Source organism: Engystomops pustulosus, chromosome 6 (assembly GCF_040894005.1).
Source record: "Engystomops pustulosus chromosome 6, aEngPut4.maternal, whole genome shotgun sequence".
In the NCBI taxonomy this organism is placed as follows: Eukaryota; Metazoa; Chordata; class Amphibia; order Anura; family Leptodactylidae; genus Engystomops; species Engystomops pustulosus.
In genome coordinates, this window is record NC_092416.1 from 112,683,701 (window position 1) to 112,704,957 (window position 21,257).

Genomic DNA, 21,257 nt, shown 5'->3' on the forward strand with positions numbered 1-21,257 from the left:
TTTTGCTTCCCTGAATAGCATATGCTGACAAATCTTTCTGGAATGTATGAGCAACAATATCTGTGAGAATATTTACAGGAGGCCACACAACTTTTTCAGTTCATCATTTATCCTAACTCAGAAAATAGTTATAATATATACAGTTTATTCTAATGTACTGCTCCATAGTTATATACCCAGTTCTGCAAAATAAGAATGACAACTACTATGACTTAAAAATGAATGAGAATAAAAGTACTCAAACATGCTCATTTTCCTTCACTTATCAAGTGTTGGATGTAATATTTTGGTGCTGTGGTGCCCCCTGGTGCGCACACAAAGAATGTACACAGTTCATATAATCCTACAAGTGCTTTATTGCTGATCAGAATTACAAACATTGTTTTGTGTAATATGTAAATTGCCAGACATGTCATCAGCATTTCACTTGCATTAATAAAAAAAGTGATGAAACTGAGGAGATTTTGATCCAGAGTGGTGCAAGAGGTAAGCTCCAATGTGCCCATTTTGCTAACAGAAAACAATATTTTAAGTTAATTTTAATTGTTTTATCACTATTCATGTAAACTTTCTTTTATTAAAAAAAAAATTCACAATGACTGTTTAGCACCAGGGTAATAGAAATCAACCAATCACAGCATGCGTACAAGACCACGCAGAAGGATGTCAGAGAGTGCACAGGAGGTAGACCTACTACAAAAAAAAGGAATACGAGAGCAAAGGTTATTGCCAAATTGTAACAAAACATAATTTACGGGTTTATTTTTAAAGCTGATTTTCAAGAGAAGGGGGACGGACCACATAGTGTGAACAGATCTTCAAGGTTGTTTGTCTTCCATGACTCTTTAGGTACAACTGAGGTATACACTGACAGATTCACCTGTGAGAAATATTGGGTCTGTATGGAAATTTAGCCTATGGATGTTAGTAATGAATGATCCCCATCTGTGGCAGTGAACAAGAACACAGTGGGGGGGGGGGGGGGGGGGGTGTTGATTTACTAACTATGACCAGCATGCACCTATATTTTTCCCGACGGGATGTTGTAATGTTCCTGATGATAAGTTCCCACTAAAGGAAACTGACCATAGTAAATGAATTCCCTAGTGCGGAGTCTCGGGCTAACGGAGCAATTAAGGCCAATTTTATAATACCAAAGTGTTGAGGGAGATTTTCTTTTTTATTTAATTGGGAAATTATTCATGTTTATTTCAAAATATTTATTAATATTTGTGTGATTTTTTCTTTTACTTTGAAAATGTCCCCCAGGGGTCTTTTATGTCCTCACGGGTGATAGACACAGATTTTTTTTTAAATTTATTTTCACATTTTTTGCAGCAACTGGGGCATCCTGTAGGGGTAAATGTCTGGGGAAAGCTGTATTAGGTAATTTGACTCAGCAACTCTGCTTTTCCTTTATACACCCGGTAATCATGTGACAGCCAGATCCATAGAGCCAGTGGTAGTGTTGGCTCTGCTGTTCACTGCATAGAACTAGGCATTGAAGAAAGGAAAAGGCAGAAGCAGTGATAAATTGTTTCTGCCTTCTCCCTAGGGTCTCTGGCTGACTATTAGAGACCTGGTCATGCTCCAGCTACAGGCAGTCCCCGGGTTACATACAGGATAGGGTTTGTAGGTTTGTTCTTAAGTTGAATTTGTATGTAAGTCGGAACGGTATACTTTATCATTGTAACCCCAGCCAAATTATTTTTGGTCTCTATGACAATTGGATTTTAAAAATGTTGGGTTGCCATAAGAACCAGCATTAACAATAAAGCTTCATTGTAGACACCTGTGATAACTATTATAGCTGTTTATTGTAGCCCAAGGCTAAAGTACAGTAAATTACCAACTTCCAGAGGTTCGTTTGTAACTAGGGGTTGTATGTAAGTCAGGTGTTCTTAAGTAGGGGACCGCCTGTATCAGCACAGGAGCAGGAGAAATTGTAGTGACATGGGAAAAACAATGACGCAGACTTGGGACCTGCATCGCTCAGCATCAAAAGACAGGTCAGGATTGAGTTCGTTAGGTGAATAGGCTAGTAAAAACTATTTTCTTTCTGACTCCAATGTATTGAACTCTGACTTCATTTAGACCATTTTCATGTTGGTCTGTGTTGCACCATAATCAAATGCTAAATGCAAGCCAACACCGCCTCTCTGCAAGCTGTGTGGGCGATGCCGGCAGCCTCACGCAGGTTTGAGAAGCGTACATAAATTACCGTATATTCCGGCATATAAGACGACTTTTGAAGAAAGAAAATCTTCTCTCTTGTCTGGGGTCGTCTTATACGCCGGTAATCCCGACCGCCCGCCGTGTATTCACGGCGGCGGTCGGATCGCGCTGCATGGAGAGGGCTCACGGGCCGAGCCCTCTCCATAGCCGGTAAGTCTTTGCTGCATATTGCAGCAAAGGCTTACCGGTAACACCCGCGATCGGTGCTAGCACCGATCGCGGGTGTTTTCACAGCGATGGCTGCTGGCAAAGCTGCCGGCAGCCTCAAAAAGATAGCGGCGCATGGGCGCATACTCACCCTCCGGTGGCCCCGATGTCTGCGCGGCTTGTCTTCAGTCTTCCGCGCCGTCTTCTTTCTTCTGCTGGGCGCCGCCATGTTTTTCCCCGGGGCCCCCAGCAGAAGAAAGAAGACGGCGAGGAAGACTGAAGACGAGCCGCGCGGACATCGGGGGAGCAGCGCAGCACATCGGGGCCACCGGAGGGTGAGTATATAAGTTTATTTTTTTTTTAATGCTGGGCTGGGCTGTGCTGTATAGGTAATGTTGTTGTTGTATGCCTTATGTTTATGAGCGACAGTTTTCCTGCTATATACCTGCATGTCATAAGAATTTAAATTAAAAAAAGGACCATGTTAAATTCAAATCTGTTTTTTTTTTAAATTTTTACCGGTGTTTTGTATGCGTTGGAAAATGGGTAGTCTTTATATCTTAAACTCTATATTTTAAACAGGAAAGTAGGGGGGTTGTCTTATACACCAGGTCGTCTTATACGCCGGAATATACGGTATATGGCGGCAAAGCCGAGAGGCACTCTCCTGAGCGCTAATGTAAATATTTTACAATGTGAACACTTTACTACTTTTGCTTAAAAATGCAGCCTTTTGAAGAAATAAACAGCATGGGGGGGGGCATTTACAGGGACGGGGAGGTGAGAATAATCATCTGTCATTAGTTAATCCGACAGTAGGTATCCTTTAAGCCAAGCACACATCTGTGTTTAACAGGCTCTGAATAATGCAGCAGTAATGTCATTTTCCAGCTATTAATAACTGATGTGTAGAAGGTCAATTAAAATATACAGGGAACAGAAGGCCTCTTGTTCATCTACTAAATTCCAACAGAATATGTTAAAGATCCATGCAGAGGAAAAGGGGAAGCAAGTCACAGCATCTAGGTCTCCGCCCAGAGGACTACAAACTGCAGAGATTAGAGCAGCTAGGGGAAAAAAAAAAAAATTACACACTGGACTACTTATTTTAGCAAAAGGTAAAGTAGACTTTAAAGGACTGTGGCATACAAGACAAATCACAGGTATAGAAATAAGGCCATAAAGCAAAATAATACAGAAATGAGACATTAAAAATAACAAGCATCTGCCATTTTAACAAACTCCTACACTCACTATGCTCTTCCTCCAACATTAGAATACCCAAAAAGGAAATTTATTGCAAAAGCTTCTAGGATGCTACAAATATAAAGTAGAAATCCCTGATCTCCAAGTATAATGCAGGCAACATATTCCTGAAGAGACCAAAGAGATTGTGTGTGCGCTTTGGCCATTAATGGTAATGTCATAAAGGTGGGTAGAATAAGTTCACTGTCTCCCTGTTATAAATCAAATTTAGTACAAATAAACAGTGTAAAAGAATACACAACACTGTAAAAACAAAATTAAAGAATATCATAATGTGCCTAAGTGGATAGATGTGTGCTATTCACCTTTGTTATTTTTTTGAAGGCAGTAATGTCCATGCACTTAAAGAGGTAGTTCCAACCAGAGAAGCTGTACGTAACCATAATGTGATATTACACCTGAAAAAAGTGAAATGATTGGCCAACCAAATATTAAAATATCTTGAGGCTAATAGAGAAGGGGTTTCAGAGAAGTTGTGCAGTTGCGACAACCCCCGAATATATTTCGCCCTGAGGTTGCACACAATGAACTAAGACCAGAGACCACATCTTGTTGAGGGTTTAAACGGAAAGAAATTGACACACATGTAAAAAGACACTGACTTAATAAAATGTTTAGGATTACTGAAAATTAAAACAAAAAAAAAATGGATTAAAATAGTTTGCTGGATATATTACATAAAACATCATTTTCTCCCTGCCTACAGTACAAGACACATGATACACATGACACAGAAACATTTATACTTCAGTTATTATAACATTATATGGCTGGGGTGGGGGTGTTGGGGCATCAGCTGTATTTCACATGAAAATCATTCTTATAGTTGACAGTAAAACAATTTACATACACAGAAGTCTATAACCTGGACTTATTGAGTGGTGAAGAAACACCCAAGGGAATAGTCAGCAGCTATTCAATAGCATAGCCCAATACATGGACTATCAAACTGCAAAGAGGTCGGTGGATCAGATGAAGGTATATCAATGTATAGGGAATGTTCGGTCACCACTTTTTTTTTTTTTCAATTGTCTGTTAAGGATCGGACCAGAGCTTCACGCATCATGGCATCCTCATCAGCGCTGTAATCCTACAACAAAGTAAAAAAAAGATTAGAGGCAAATGCTTGTAATTCCAGTGAGCATCACTAGAGGGAGGCAACGCAGTAAAAATGGGACAAAGGGCCGCATTTATCACAGCTTGTACGCCAGTTTAGTTGAAATTCCAAGCGCAGTGACAGGAATAGCGTCTTCTCTGCCCAATTAACCGGTTGTAATAAACTACCACTACTACTATGTAATATTCTTTCTAGCATTGCCTCTTATATAAATGGATCAGTGGATTTCACATATACAAAATTTCCTCAAAGACATATGAAAATGGGCAGAAAACCATAATTTTTTCGCCAGGGAAGAGTCAGGCTCTAGTGGCTGGATGTGGGGGGGTGCGGTTGCGGGGTCATCATTTTAGACGCCTACATCTTGGGTACTGCAGCAGCCAGAACCATTTCTGGTATTAGACAACAATCTCATCTTTCAAACTGCAACAGACTTGTGGATCTGGGAGCTCCAGAACCTGAGATACAGGAAATTAAAGACATAGGACGGATTGGATTGTTATCTGCAGCTTGCATTCCCAACTACGACCCTGCGCCTATCACTCTTGATTCCACAGTAGCAGACGTCAGGAGATTTACTGTGGAGGTGCATTTCCTGTTCCGACCTGGTGGCATCAACAAACTAAGTCTGCTTGAGGTATATAAAAAAAGGTCCGTACAGTATGTGACTTTCCTCTGTTAACAGGAAAGTCACAAGACCTGAGTAACCATTGACAGTATTTGCATTGGAAGTTTCTAGGCTTGGTGGGGTGGTCTGGCCTTGTAGCTGGAGCAATGGAAGTTGAGCCGTGGGTATAGTCTGAAAGTAATACTCAGGATGATTAGCACTACCCATTACTTATCTGTAGAAAAGGTAGGGAAGAACACTATTTCTAAGTTAGTTCTTATGACTGTGTTAATATATAAACTAACCACAAATGTATCATATGAGAACTTGTGGCGTCGGTGGATGTGTTCCATGAAATTGGCACTCATATAGCCAGGGTCCCCCCATGGCATGGAGGCACAGATAGGGCAAACCTAAAGGGAGAGAAAAAAAAAACATTTAAAAAGTGCATGTGGCTAAGGTTGTGTAAAACGTGAGAGAAACATTTGGCCTCACCACTGGTGTGGGGTCAGAAAAGTGAAATTTATTGCAATGCTCCACCAAGCCCTCCTGGTCCAAGTTCTGCTGTCGACAGTATGGACACATGAAGGTGAAACGGTTTGGGACATCGCTGCAAAAGAAAGAGAAGACCAATGCAATTCAGGAGTAGTCTATGTAAATTGCACTATGTTTGGGGCACAGTGGAACCATATCCTATTTTGTAAAAAGAGTTGTCATGCTTGCCTTCAGTATCAATGCTCCAAGTATTGGAGTGGATGTGTTCATGTCCACTACCTCATCCAAGGTTAGCCGTGCTCACACAATTTTTAGGTATGTGATCATGGTGTCCCTGCCCACGTCTGGGTGTATTAGTGGTGGTTACTTACAGAACATTTACCTGACAACCTGAGGCTGCTCCTTCTTCACTGACTTTATCCCCTCCAGAATATAGCTCTCATACTTGGAACAAGTGGCAGCGTGGCTGCGCAAGTTTGATAGAGCCATCTGTGAAGAAAATTGATCACATGAATGTCAGTGCAACTGGAAATCCCCAGGATTCAACAAAACAGAGTCCAGAACGTTCTCTATTAATAATCTGAATCTGTGCAGCATCAAGGGGATTTCTATACTGACTATTACATGTGGAAGAGAGGCACCCGGACAACCCTTTTGTTTTAGAAACAAAAGGGAAAGCGACACATTAGAATATGCCAGGAGGTAAAAGAAGAAGGACCATGTTTTAGGTTATGTCCAGAACCTGTCTACCATCTGGAAAGCCACCATAATGGATCATGGTCATGTCGATAGTCAATGAAGACAAGAATGGTCTTAGAAATCTATTCCTATCTGTAAGATCTCTTAACATTAAAACGTAATCAACGTAAAAACCGAAATTCTTCATACATTCAACATGTGAACCAAAATAGATATTGCAAATCTGAGATTTTGACAATCAATTTGAGACAATTTTGTCTTCTTTGATTTGTTACTCGACTCCCTCCCCATTGGACTTTCCCATAATCCAGTATGGCAGCTTTAAAGATGGCCATGTTCCAGACATAGCCTAAAAGATGGACCCTTTCACTATTATTTGATGGGATGTTCAGATATGCAATTTTCTTTTGTTTCTAAAAAAATAAAAAGGATGTCCACAGAAATTTGACTTGTGTTTTTGATATGTGACTGTATATCTCCAACAATGCATCATTAAAGTGTTAACGTCTGACCAATAACCGAACAATGGCTTAACAAAAGCACATTAGTCCATAAAGATCGGAAGTTTGTAGACCGTTGGTCATTCCATACGTTTTTTCATCTTTTTTCACTACTCTCCTGGTTTGCACCTGAAAAACTGAACATTTGAATGTAGCCTCAAGCTGCGATTTTATGCATAGTAACGTACATTAGCAAAATGCCTAGCAAATATTAAAACTTAACTTTTAATTTAAGTTAATAAAACCACTATCCACACTGTAGTTAGAGTAAAAAGAAAGTCGAGTGTGACATAACCTAGTGGAAGGAATTATCACAAAAAGACGACAAAACATCCTGCATAACCCATATATCCTTTTTAGTATATCATCAGAGCATATAATACCTATAAGCACACAGTAGCAGAAATAGGAATCTAAAAGATTGGTGAGATCAAACCTATCTTCCTCCAGGAGTTACGGGAGTAGGGAATTACGTATCCAGTGGTAGCCTAGTTATCCCTACTATAAATGAATCCCTAGCCCCATGAATTTGCGGTCCTAAGTCGGCTAGCCTCAAGCTAAGAATACATTTACATATTTTACCTACGCATTTCGTGCAAAGATGAATATGCACTCATCAGGGGAATCTATAAAGTTGGATAAATGCTAGTATGCTTGATAAAGCTAAGTGGGCTATAGTACAGAAGCAGCCAAATAACCGTTGGATCAACTCACGATATATCAGATAAAGAAGCACAGAAAGGGAGTGAGTGTGATTAATAAATAAAATATCTTTTAATCCAAAAACTTTAAAATGCAAAAGTGTATCATGTGTCTACTGTCATTAAGTGTAACAGAAATACCTCAATGCAGAAATGCTCTACATAGATAAACTTGCCACATCCAGGTAAAAATAATCCAGAAAAGTTACTCTTACCATGGTTCAGACGTAAAGCGTCCCCACGGGCTGGGGGTCAGGGGTGCCAGGGGGAACTGGATATCTGTCCCTAGATTGTCCCCTTTGACTCCCGCCCTTACAAGGGCAGTCCACAGCTGTCCCTGTTGGACTGAAGCATGCCTCCTACAAACGCCAATGTCCCTGACGCGTTTTGTTTGTACTCTTCAGAGGGATAAAAATGCAAAAGGTGCTCGTATCCGCCGCTACATAAAAAAGCTGGTCGGAGGTGAAAACACTAAGTGGCATGCACAAAGACAGTGGGATTGCTGTCAGCAAATAACCCCAGAAAAGACTGCAGGTCTCCAGTGCGGGTGGTGGATCAGGAGACCATCATACTGCAGGTTGGCATTGTGGTGGCACCAAACAGAGAGCATTTCCGCCCATTTAAACCTAAAGCCCCGCCTTGCTGCCTTGTGAATGGACGCACCTTAATGCCATGGCCCCTATTGGTCCCCTCCCACGGGCCGCTACACAGAGAGTGAGGCGGACCGTAAAGGGGACCTGAAACAGTTGCGGTCAACGGACCGCTGAGTGAACTGCCCGGAATCCGGCATGTAGCTAGTGCGCATGCGCTGGTTAGTGCGGGGAGGTTTCGTAAACGATGCGTTGCCGTGGCAGCGCCAAGATGCCCATCCCTTGGTGGGCGTGTATACCACTCATGACATGACAGGTGACTATTGCAGGACCTCGGCAGACAAACTAATGGAAATAGTTTGCCCTACTGGCCTTGACAAACTAGGCTGTACATACACCCGGCCGGAGAGCAGCGCAAGACTGCGGATGGAAAATCGCCGCGCGCCATACACAAGCACATGCTGCACCGGGCGTGCGCAGCGTCCGCTCGTAAAAAAAAATAAGCCTACTAGCTGTTTATCATCATGCTATGTAGGTTTAAATACCCTTGTAAAAAACAAGCTCCCTATAGCCCCTGAAGCTCGGGGAGAATTGGACCTACCCCCGTTTCCAAGTGTGGGACGGGACACTTATCTGTGTTTGGTTTACAATAGTGGACGTAGTGGATGTTACAGAGATCGTATGTGTGATCCAGAAGGCCCTCAGACATATATCCCTGGCGGCTGAGGGAGGCTAAAATGTGGGATATAATGGGGCTACCTATTGAGAGGGTAATATATGAGATCAGAGGAAGGATGTAAAGATCAATTGGTCATTCAGACCCTCCAGGTGAACAGTGTTGAGTGTAAAAATCCACCTTGCCTCTTTCTGGAGGATAATCCTATCCCAATCACCCCCTTGTATCGGGAAGGGGGGGGGGGGACAACTTCAATGCCCATGAAGTGCAGCACTGATGCATCGCAGTTATGGTACGTTACCACATGATTAGACAATGGATTGTCCCTTTTGTGTAGTATGTCACCGAGGTGTTCACCCACTCTTCTACGTAGCTCCCTATAAGTTTTGCCCACACACTCTAAACCACAGTCGCAGGTCACTTTGTAAACGACACCAGTGCTCTTGCAATTAATGTAATCTTTGATGGTGAAGGTTTTTCCTGTCTGGATATAGGGGCATGCAATGCAGCCACCACAACGCAACGAATTGGTTGCTGTTGGTTTGCGATAGAGGGATGAAGTGCCCCGTCCTGTGATCTTGTAATGAGAACGTACAGAAAGGGGAGGCTGGTGGTATGGCTTTCAAATGTGAATCGGAGCCCTATGTGGTTATGGTTAAGAGTATCCACAAACCTCTCGAATTCAGATGCTTCACCTTTCCAAAGGACGAATATGTCGTCGATATAACGTAAAAACAGGTCAATCTGTTCAGTTCCTGCAGGTGGGTTATCGCCAAAAACACAGGTGGCCTCCCACCAGCCCAGGAGTAAATTTGCATACGAGGGAGCACATGGGCTCCCCATTGCAGTACCCCTGAGCTGGTGGTAGTATCGGCCGTCGAACAAAAATAAATTTCTTGTGAGTGTGAACTGTAGAAGATCACGGACTAGTGTGCTATGAGCCCGGTACTGAGTGCCCCTGGTTGAGAGAAAATACTCCACTGCCTCCAACCCTTTGACATGGGGGATGGAGGAGTAGAGTGCCTCAACGTCTATACTACAGAGTAGGATGTTGGGTTCTGTTATCAACCCCTTGATGTGGCGTAGGAGGTCCGCCGTGTCTCTTAAATAAGAAGGTACCATCATACTGCAGGTTGGCATTATGATCGCAGAAATGGGCGGAAATGCTCTCTGTTTGGCGCGATCACAATGCCAACTTGCAGTATAATGGTCTCCTGATCCACCACCCGGACTGGAGACCTGCAGTCTTTTCTGAGGTTATTTGCTGACAGCAATCCCATTTTCTTTGTGCATGCCACTTAGTGTTTTCACCTCTGACCAGCTTTTTTATGTAGCGGCGGATACGAGCACCTTTTGCATTTTTATCCCTCTGAAGAGTACAAACAAAACGCGTCAGGGACATTGGCGTTTGTAGGAGGCATGCTTCAGTCCAACAGGGACAGCTGTGGACTGCCCTTGTAAAGGCGGGAGTCAAAGGGGACAATCTAGGGACAGATATCCAGTTCCCCCTGGCACCCCCGACCCCCAGCCCGTGGGGACGCTTTACGTCTGAACCATGGTAAGAGTAACTTTTCTGGATTATTTTTACCTGGATGTGGCAAGTTTATCTATGTAGAGCATTTCTGCATTGAGGTATTTGTGTTACACTTAATGACAGTAGACACATGATACACTTTTGCATTTTAAAGTTTTTGGATTCTTCTTTAAGTGGGCTATAGCCCACAAAAGTCTTGGAGACGGGCAGCGGCTCGTCTAGAGTCTGCTATTGTGTGTTTACATGTATTATAAGCTCTCATGATATGATAAAAAGGATATATGGGTTATGCAGGACTTACAGCTTACTAGCTGTGGAAACTTGGATTGGACGTCTATCTCTATGCATAGTAATGCATTCAATCACATTGAGACGGAATTGGAGGCTGGCCACCTGCAACCATTAGCTGTTGCTGGGAGGCTGTCCTTTCCGTAGAGGAAATGTAGTTTGCAGATCATAGAGTCCTGCAAACTCTGTTTTCTCCCGAGTGTAGAAGTACCACATGCGACTATAAAATGCACTTTAAATAAAACATTTTTTAAAACACCTTAATTTTAGTGGGTCTTTAGCTTATTGATGAGATTTTACTGACTATTTAATGTGTGGAGAAAAATTAAATCATTAATTCGAGTTTCGGATCTTTAGCATATTTTTTGGGTGGGGGTGCGTTCCCTTTTAGTTTAACACCCTCACGACTGCCATACGGCTATATATGTCGTATTTGCACATGCCCCGTGCAGAAAGGATGTATATAAACTTCTCGACAGTGACCAACTTCAAACAGCCATATCTCCTGAATCCTGGCACATAATTTTAAACAGAAGAATCTCCACTTTAATTTGATGTTACCGGAGATATCCACCATTAAAGCTGTACTAAAAGAAAAAAAAAAAAAGGCCCAATTATAATTTTGATTTATTGTACAGATTGTTACAGACGTGGTGATACCATATATGTGGGTTTTTTTTGTGATTTACAGTTTTTTTTTTGTACTTTATTAGTTGTGTATAGGGAATTGTGGTGTTTAGATGACTTTCACTTTTATTACCGTATTTAATTTTATTAAAAAAAAAACTTCATTGTTTTAAAAAAATTATTTTTCAGACGTTCTGATCGCTTGTGTAAGCTCAAATATGTAATCCAGTGAGCATGCTGGTCTCACTGCATGCTTGTTGGATTACGGCTGGGTCCTGCCAGGAGGCAGAACCGGATTCGGGGGACATCGCGTAGCCTCAGGACACTCTTTGGGAGGATTGGTAACCCCCGCCCCCGCCCCGTTCCTCACATACAAAGCACCGTACTTGAGAAGCCCCTTACACGCAGCAATCATTCTTGACCATGGCATATAAGGTGCGATCACCTTCGATCGGTGGAATCACTGGTTGCGGATGCGACAACAGGATGTGAGCTGCAATATGCAGCTGAAACCGTTCTTTATGGTACTGGCTCACGTAAGTACCTTCCAGCCGCGACATAGTATTACAGCGCGCACCTGTTAGTGGTTAAACCAAGCATTGAAGTGCTCCAAAATTTCCAGGTAGATGGCTGCGCTGGTCTTGATAAAACACAGTGGACCTACACCAGCAGATGACCGGTGGTTGCCTCCTCAAACCTTCACAGATTGTGGAAACTTCATACTAGACCTCAAGCAGCTTGGATTGCGCCTCTCCACTCTTCCTCCAGACTTTTGGGAACTTGACTTCCAAAAGAAAAACAAAACTAACTTTCATCTGAAAACACTTTGGACCACTAAGCAACAGTCCAGTTCTTTTTCTCCTTGGCCCAAGTAAGACATTTGTGTTGTATATTGGTCCGGAGTGACTTGACACATGGAATGCAACACTTGTAGCCTGTGTACTGGATACGTTTATGTGGTGGCTATTGAAGCACTGACTGGCCTTTCTTAACAATTATCCCGCTTGCTTCTGCACCTTTTTCTACCATACTTTTTCATTCTGCTCAACTTTCCATTAATATCCGTTGATACAGCTCTCTGAACAGTAAGCTCCGTTAGCATGACCTTTTGTGGCTTCCCCTCCTTGTGGAGTGTGTCAGTGACTGACTTTAGGACATATGTCAAGACAGGGTTACCCACTCTGTCCCTGTCACCTACTGAAACGGACTATGGTACCTTTAAAAATGCTTAGGAAACCTTTGCAGGTGTCTTGGGTTAATTATTTGAATTTTCTGAGATGACTTTTGGGTTTTCCATGACAATAAGCCATAATCCTCAACATCAACATAAATAAACACTTGAAAAAGTTCATTCTGTAATGACTCTATAGGAGTTTCATTTTTTGAACGGAATTACTCCAATAACTAACTTTTTGCTGACATACTAATTAATTGAAAAGCACTTTCATTGTTAAAAATAATGCAATGGCAAAGAATGGGAAGAATGGAAATGTGAACTTTGCTTTCTTTTGCTACATAAAATCAAGTCTCCTCCAAAACAGCCATAGTTCACACCACTGTTGATCCCCTTCTTTCATGCTGTTCCGTTATTTTCAACAACCAAAATAGCTCAGCAGCCAGCATCATTTTTGCAAGCAACATCAACAGACAAAAAGGAACCTTTCATATCCCTATGGGGGATTGGGAAAAACCTCCATTCCTCAGCCTATATTTACTAAATACAGAAAAACTCATATTAAGCAAATTATCGCTAACTTCTGAAGTTAGTAAGGATTTGGCTGTATCTGGAGGAACTGAAACACTCACTTGTAAATTACAACCTTTACACGAGGCCTGGACGTCCCGCATCTGTCTCTCCAGGTCGGAAGCTTTCCGGTTAGGGCTTAGGGTAGAACGGCACACAGCACAAATGGGACTTTTTTGCTTCATACACTGCTGTAGGCATGTGGAGCAGAATCTGTGGAGCAGAACATGAAGAGCCGAGGAACCGAAGAAGACATGGGTACATTACATAGACACAGTCTGTGGCTCTCCAGTCGGTGTGAAACTTCATTCATGCATCATGTTTAGAGACGCAGATATATAATCAGATACGCTGAGCAGACAAGGTCAGGGTCAGAGACTGAACGCTAAACTCAGTCTTAGTATTCTCATGGAAGTCTGTTTTCAGCATTCAGCCGTACTTCTGTCAATTTATATGTAAAACTTTATGCATGTAATATTGCATTATGCTCGTATTATATTAGTGATAAATCTTGCATGAAAAGATTTTGAAAAATGGGCCATCATGTTAAACAGTTTTTTACTTTAAAAACAAAATAGTTTCACCACCCAAATAAGTTCCTTACTATCATTAACAATCCTAAAGAAATTAAATGTGCAATTTTTGGTGCAAAGTGATTTTTTTTTATTCAGAGCAAAAGCCAATTTGGCTTCTTTGCCCAAATGTTCTTGCTCTGTGCAACCTGGACCATATGGTGGCCAAATTTCATAGCCCCAAGTAACAAAGATCCAGTAATTTTTAATACTAGGCTTGTAACAGTTTGTTGGCAAGATAGACCTGAAGTCTTGCACTCATGTACATTACCAGAACAGGCTGTGTTTCCTTCTTTTTAACCCCTTTTTAAAACATTTCCAATACACTTTCGATATCAATTCTTCATGATTTTCTACCAAAATCATTTTGGCAAGTTAAGTGTTCAAAAGTAATAACCGTATAAAGCAACACATGCCAGATTACAAAATTAATTTAAAAAAAAAAAAGTCTTAAAAGGCTATTCCCACTTAAAATTAATGTTATTGTTTATATGATGAAAAAGTATTAAAGAAAGTATATTGGAAAATTGCATCAACTCCTCATGGTTTTTTAGTTCTCTACTTGCCGTCATCCTATAAAAGTCTGGGGTTAGGGATGGCTTCTGTGTGCTTCTTTGGCCATACACTACAAGCGTATCGCCTATTTCAATGCAAGGGTCCCAAAAGGTTACAAATTCAAGTAGAGAACTTATTATTTTAAGCAAAGAGATCCTGAAAGGACAGGGTTAGCTGGAACTCCTCCCATGGGGTCCACACAGTGGTTGCCTTACTCGGGTCGGGCAAGTCTTTGGCCACCAGCTCCTCCATCCTCCGTATGTAGCGGAGCTCCTGTATCCACTCCACAACAGTGGGTGGATGAGGGCTCTTCCAGTCCTTGCCACTGTGAGAAAGTGGCGGAGGAGTCCTTTTTTGATGGAGGAGATGGTGCCCGGTAACACTGAAAGGAGGGCAACCTGTGGGCTAAATTGTATAGTCTTACTAGACACTCTGCTATAGGTGTCAAACACCATCCGCCAGAAGACCTGTATTACTGAGCAGCTCCACCATATGTGAAGAATAGAACCCACCTCCGTACCGTACCTCCAGCAGAGCTCCGAGACTCCAGGGTAGATCCTATGGAGCGTGAGGGGGCACCTGTACCAGCGTGATAAAATCTTATAGTTCTTCTCCTGAGCGCTGCAGGGCAAAGAGAGTTTATAGGAGAATAAGAAGGCTTTGGGTTCCCCCGGGAGGACTCAGCGAGCAGTATAGCGTATAGCTGAGACAAGACGTGGGCTGGGGGTGATGCAGGTCTAAGTAATGCCTCAAACCCGGTTAGGGATGCCCCAATACTAGAGTCGGCGTCCGAGCTTACAAGTGAGGCTAGCTGTTGGTACTCCAGCCAAGACAGTGGAGTGTCTGGGTTGGAGGCTCTCAAAGAGTCCCAGGAGGGTAGGGTATCTCCGGACACTACCTTGCCCATACGAATATCTGCTCCCGCCTCCCAACACAGGAATCTCCCTCTCCCCATCCCTGGGGGGGAATGCTGGATTGTTAAATAGGGGGGTGAGGGGGCCCTGTAATCTAATTAGGGTGTCCCGAGAAGCCAGTATGTCCCATTCTCGGAGGAAGGATGGGGAGAAGAGTGAGTGTGTGAAGCTCTCTGGCCGCTGGGCCGGCCGTATCCATGGAATTGTGCGGAAGTGGGGGTGAGTAAGGTCTGTTTCCAGGGACACCCATTGCTTGGTTGCTTTATGATAATGACAGTCTACTATACGCATGAGCAACGATGCGGAGTGGTAGAGTTTGGGGTCAGGAAGACCCACTCCACCCGCAATTTTGGATCCTGCTTGTCCCACCTCCCCACACAAATCTCCGGAATGCCGCTTTGAGGCTTGTAAAGAATGCGCCCGGGGGGCGTATCAGTAAGGTTTGAAATAAATATAAGAACCGGGGCATTACGTCCATTTTCAGGACATTAATCCGGCCGAACCATGATAGGCTACTGTTGCTGTATTTGGCCAGGTCCTGTATTGTGCGATCCAGAAGGGTTTTGTAGTTGAGGTTATAGAGGCGAGAAGTTTCATTGTTTATTTCCAGTGGACAGAAATCTATCACATATGTAAAAAAAAAAAAAAAGTTATGGCGGGCACTACCCACAATCTTCATCCGACATCCTCAGTGTGAACAGAAAAGAATGTTTACACAGAGTGATTTGAGAAAGCGCTGCATGGCGCGAAACAGACCGTAACCTTGCCATGCCTGGAGTCCTCCTGCACCCCTTTGTCATGAAATAAAGATTTGAATTTTACCAGGTGAGTGTCGCTACTTTCTCTTCATACTGGTGAAAAAGGACAATGGTCACACAGCTGCCCGGCTCGTTATATCACACAGCTCTTATTACTCTTTGTGATGTAACAAGCCATGCACCTGTGCGACTATGGTCGGATTTCTGTCCACTATAAAGAAACAATGAAGCTTTCTATAGAATGACAGCAAGAAGAGAACTAGAAAACCATGAAGAATTGATACAATTTTCAAATATACTTTGTGTATTATTTTTTTCATCATATAAACAATTCATTTGCTGAAGTGGGTATACCCTTTTAAGGCTCAGCCTCTTTTTTTTGTAATCTGGCATGTGTTGCTTTATATGGTTATTACTTTTGAACACAACTTACCAAAATGATTGAGATTTTTTTTTTTTCGTGACACATACTTCATGTTAGTAGAAAATTTTGGTTGATATGTTTTGTGTTTATTTATAAAAAAATAAAATTAGCTAAATTTGAGAAATTTGTAATTTTCAACATTTTAAATGATCTGCTTTTGAAACAGATAGTAAGTAACTAACTTGGGTGGTAAAACTAACATTTTCCAAATCTAAACTTTATGTTTTCATCATTTTTAAAAGTCCTTTTATTCTTATATGACGTTAGACAGCTAACAAATAGAACAGAGATTAGTATGTTTTCTTCTGAAGTTTTTGTTTTCAAGGAGTTTGCAACGTAAAAAAATTATTTGAATCAAAATTATATCTTTCAAACTAAAAAAAATTATTTTAGGAAGATTTTTTTCTAAAATTCTTTGAGCACTGCAAAGTAATTACAACAAAATGGAAATTAAATTTTAGAATGGTCTAATTTTGTTGGTAATGCATTCATTTAGCCCTAAAATATCCACAAATTATCAAAATGTAAAAAACCCATCTTAAAATTTGCTATGCAAGAGTATGCCCCCCCCCCCCACCCATGTGGACGTTACTTGTTGTATGGGCGCATAGTGAGCTGCAGAATTCAAGAAGCAAAAGCAGCTGCCAGTTTTGTGGATTTTAGTTTTTTGTAGGATGAGATTTATTTTCCAGTGATAGCATAGTGAAAACATCAACTTTTTTGGGTGGTGGAGGAGTTGAAAAGCACCAATTATGTAATTGATTTTTGACTTTTTTTTGTGCTCACCATATAGCCTAATAAACATCTTATTTTTGTTCTATGTGTCAGTACCATGACGTTGATACCATACTTAGATAATTCTTACGTTTTACTAAATTTCTCAAAATAAAACCAAATATGGTGAAAAAAAATCTATTCTTTTTGCATCGCCCTCCTCCAAGTGGCATAACAAATTTTTTTGGCTATGGAACTGCTTAATGGCTTGTTTTTTCTCAGGATATGTAGTACTTTGCACCAGTACCATTCTAGAGAAGATATGTTTTTTTTTTAATCCCTTTTTATTGCATTTTTTGTTGGATGAAATAGGTAAAAATCATAATTGTTTTGTGTGTTTAACAGTTTTTTCAACAGTTTCAACAAAATTTTATTGAAGGAAAACAGAATGGTGCCTTACAATAGGTCACTGCAAAACACATATCCCTCGCAGGGGGAATTCAGAGTTTGATACAGTAGCTGGCTATGTATTATACCAACTAAAAAAAGAGAAAACTGAAGGGGGGAGTTTCACAGGGGATTAATGAATAATTTTATTGAATAACTTTTGTGAACAATTTTTCTTTTTACTTTATTATTACTTACATCATGGGATATGGTTCATGCTTGTTCAAGAACCAGGCAGCCTATGACAGTGTACCTTTAAGATTCTGTCACAGATGGAGCGCCGCAAGGAAGGGGGGAGGGTGAGATCGTAGGGGAGAGACCAACACCAGGCAAGTTAAATACAGGCAGTCCCCGGGTTACATACAAGATAGGGTTTGTAGGTTTGTTCTTAAGTTGAATTTGTATGTAAGTCGGAACTGTATATTTTATCATTGTAATCCCAGCCAGAACTTTCTTCAAATCTGCACCCCTCAAACTATCAGAAACTATTTAGAAAGATTGGTAACCCCTTGAGATTTTCATAGTAATTGAATCAAAATGAAGGCGAAATTTAGATGGATCATTTTAGATGGAATTTTGTCGGTCATATGTTTATTTATCCAAAAGATAAAAAGAGAAAACTCATCTTACAATTTGTTATGCAATTTCTCCCGAGTACAGAGAACCCCCCCCCCCCCCCCCAACATGTGGCCATTACTTGTTTTATGGGGGCACAGTGAGGCGCAGGAGGGAAGGAGCGCCCTGCAGCTGCCAGGATTTTAGTTTCCTCATTGGCTCCTTTTGTAGGCTATAAAATTTTCGCTTTTTCGTTATTGGGGCCATGTGATGGAATGTTTTTTGCAGGATGAGATGCTTATTCCAGTGTTACCATTTTGGGGTTGGTATCACCTATTGTTGAAAATGTATGAACTTTTGAGGGCAGGAGAAGAAAAGCATCAATTCTGTACTGGATTTTTTACTTTTATTTATTTATTTTGGTGTTCACCTTAAAGGGGTATTCTCGCCTGGGCATTCACATTCAGTTTGATAAATCTGCCATGTATAAACATTTCTTCAATTAGATGTTATTAAAAAATATGTTCCTGTGTGAAGATAATTTCTCATAAATGTAGTCATTTTGTCCCTTAGAAACGAGATAGCTTCCTCGGATACGGCCACGTCTGCTGGAGGGATTGCACAAAGAAACAAAAGGTTTTGTATATGAAACGTCCGGGATTTACTACATGACCCACAGCCGTCCTGTGGTAATGATTGCTGAATCCTGGTGGTCAGGCAGGACTCAATAGCGCATGTCTGGCCACCGCTGCCAGAGTGTGACGTGGTCGTATCCGAGGAAGCCATCTTGTTTCTAAAGGACAGAATGACTACATTTATGAGAAATTATCTTCACACAGGAACATTTTTTTTAATAACATCCAATTGAAGAAATGTTTATAAATGGAAGATTAGTGAAACTGAATGTGAATGCCTAGACGAGAATACCCCTTTAAGCCTAATAATCATGTCATCTTCATTGTATGGGTCAATATGATTGCGGGGAAACCTGGTTGAATATTTTTTCTTATGTTTTACTAAAATTGCCAAATAAAACCCTAATGTGGGTCAAAATCTATCATTTGTGCATCGCGATCTTCTGAGTGGCATAACATTTTTACTTTTTTGGCTACAGAGCTGGTTGATGGCTTGTTTTTTTGCGGGACATGTTGTACTTTGCAACAGTATCATTCTGGAGTACATATTTTTTTTAGCACTTTTTATTGCATTTTTGTTGGATTAAATAGGTAAAAAGTCATCATTTTGGCAGGTTTTTAACAGGTTTAACAGCGTGCATCTCTGCGGGTTCAAGAATTATTTACTTTTATTGTACGGGTTGTTACAGACGCGATGATACTATATGGGGGTTTGTGTTGACATTTTTGTGCATTATATGTCTCTTCATATGTTGTGGGGTTTATGGGCATTTTTATTGCTTTATTAATTTTTGCTCATGATAATACCCTGCAGTACTGATATATTTCAGGGTATTAGCTGTGTCAGCCTATGCACATGGATAGGCTGACATAGTGCTTTTAAGATGACGTCAGAGACGCCATCTTACAGGCACAGTCTGCAGGCAGCCCTGGGGTCCTGCTCAGACCCCAGGGCTGATTAGTGCAAACTACTCATGTGCCTCTACTTCCTTCAACCAGACAGTTATCTCCCTATAGATGTCTAATTATCTACAACTATGTGTTTCTTCATTTCAACTCCCTCTCTTCACACTGGGGTGTGCCTATTGCATATGCGTTTCTATGAAAGCCGGTACATGTGTCCGCACCTTTATACAGGGTAAGTATAAGACCCTAATATAGTCACCCATATAAGTAACCCCTGGGCAGGGGTTAACTTCCAATATTTCCTGTCATGGGGGTTATGTGATCATATAAAGTTCTAATACCTACTCTGTTAAAGTTTAGTATAAAGGCCAAACTCCTTTAAAACATCCATACACCTTCAATGGCTGTCAACAGGACAATAACATAATAAAATTCAACATGTCTCCATTACATGACACCAATTGTTGGAAAAGACTTGACCAGTCCCCATAAAGCAACATTTACATTATAAAGAAAGCCCCATTCCAATACTAATAAAAGAGCAGCACTCCTCCATGTTTTAGTGGCAGGTGCCCAATAACACAGGCCTTTTTCGATCCTCCCTTTATCACTGGCAGCTGCACACACTTCACTTTCACCTTCCCGACACACAAGACGATTCACAGAAATGATAGTGCCGGCCATGTGAGGTCACAGGGAACAATGTAACAGAGGCGACGAGCGGGGACTCACGTGTGGCCGCAGGTGACACGCACCGGGTCCTGATACACCTCCAGGCAAATTGGGCAGATGAATCGCTCCATAGGATCCACATCCCGGGCCGCCCCAGAGATTCTCTGCCAGCGCTGCTCCCCTGCCATAACTCCCGCCACTTCCGCATACACCCTCTGACGTCACACACTCCGAGGCCACGCCCCCACAGGCGCCGCGCGTGACCAGGGTGTCACATGACCTTATCCATTGCTAAAACCCTACTGGTTCGCTGTCCCCATCAGACGTGTATATCCCGCAGAAGTCATAATCATCGTATCGTATATAGGATTAGTAAGGGTCTTAACACATGGCAATAAACAGGAGTCATCATCCTCATAAGCAGGAATATGTTTAATGAGTAAAAGTAGACGACTACTGTAATAACTATCAGCAGTTATTTTAGGAAATAACCCCTTCCTGATGCACCGATGTTTATTCTTCACCACAGGGCCGGCTCCAGGTTTTAATGGGCCCCTGGAGGACAGAGCCTTAGTGGGCCCATTCGTGGGTCGCCCTCCAGTAGCCACACTGCCCCCCCTCCCTCCAGCTATACTGCCCCACCCCCCTCCAGCTACATTGCCCCCCTCCGGCTACACTGCCCCACTCCCCTCCAGCTACACTGCCCCCCCCTCCAGCTACACTGCCCCCCCACCCTCCAGCTACACTGTCCCCCCCTCCAACTACACTGTCCCCCTCCAGCTACATTGCCCCACCCCCTCCAGCTAAATTGCCCCCCTCCAGCTACACTGCCCCCCCCCACCCTCCAGCTACACTGTCCCCCCTCCAGCTACACTGCCC

General features: G+C 42.0%; 1 protein-coding gene across 1 annotated transcript; it reads right to left on the reverse strand.

Annotated features, from left to right (window-relative positions):
- Nucleotides 1-336: 336 nt before the first annotated feature.
- RNF114 (ring finger protein 114) lies at nucleotides 337-20,635 on the reverse strand. Its single transcript, XM_072110615.1, has 6 exons — nucleotides 20,439-20,635; nucleotides 13,289-13,439; nucleotides 6,250-6,356; nucleotides 5,868-5,982; nucleotides 5,678-5,785; nucleotides 337-4,738 (listed from the first exon to the last, which is right to left on the reverse strand). Exons 1-6 carry the CDS (start codon nucleotides 20,564-20,566, stop codon nucleotides 4,673-4,675), a joined length of 675 nt encoding a protein of 224 aa, XP_071966716.1. The 5' UTR covers nucleotides 20,567-20,635; the 3' UTR covers nucleotides 337-4,672.
- Nucleotides 20,636-21,257: the final 622 nt, after the last annotated feature.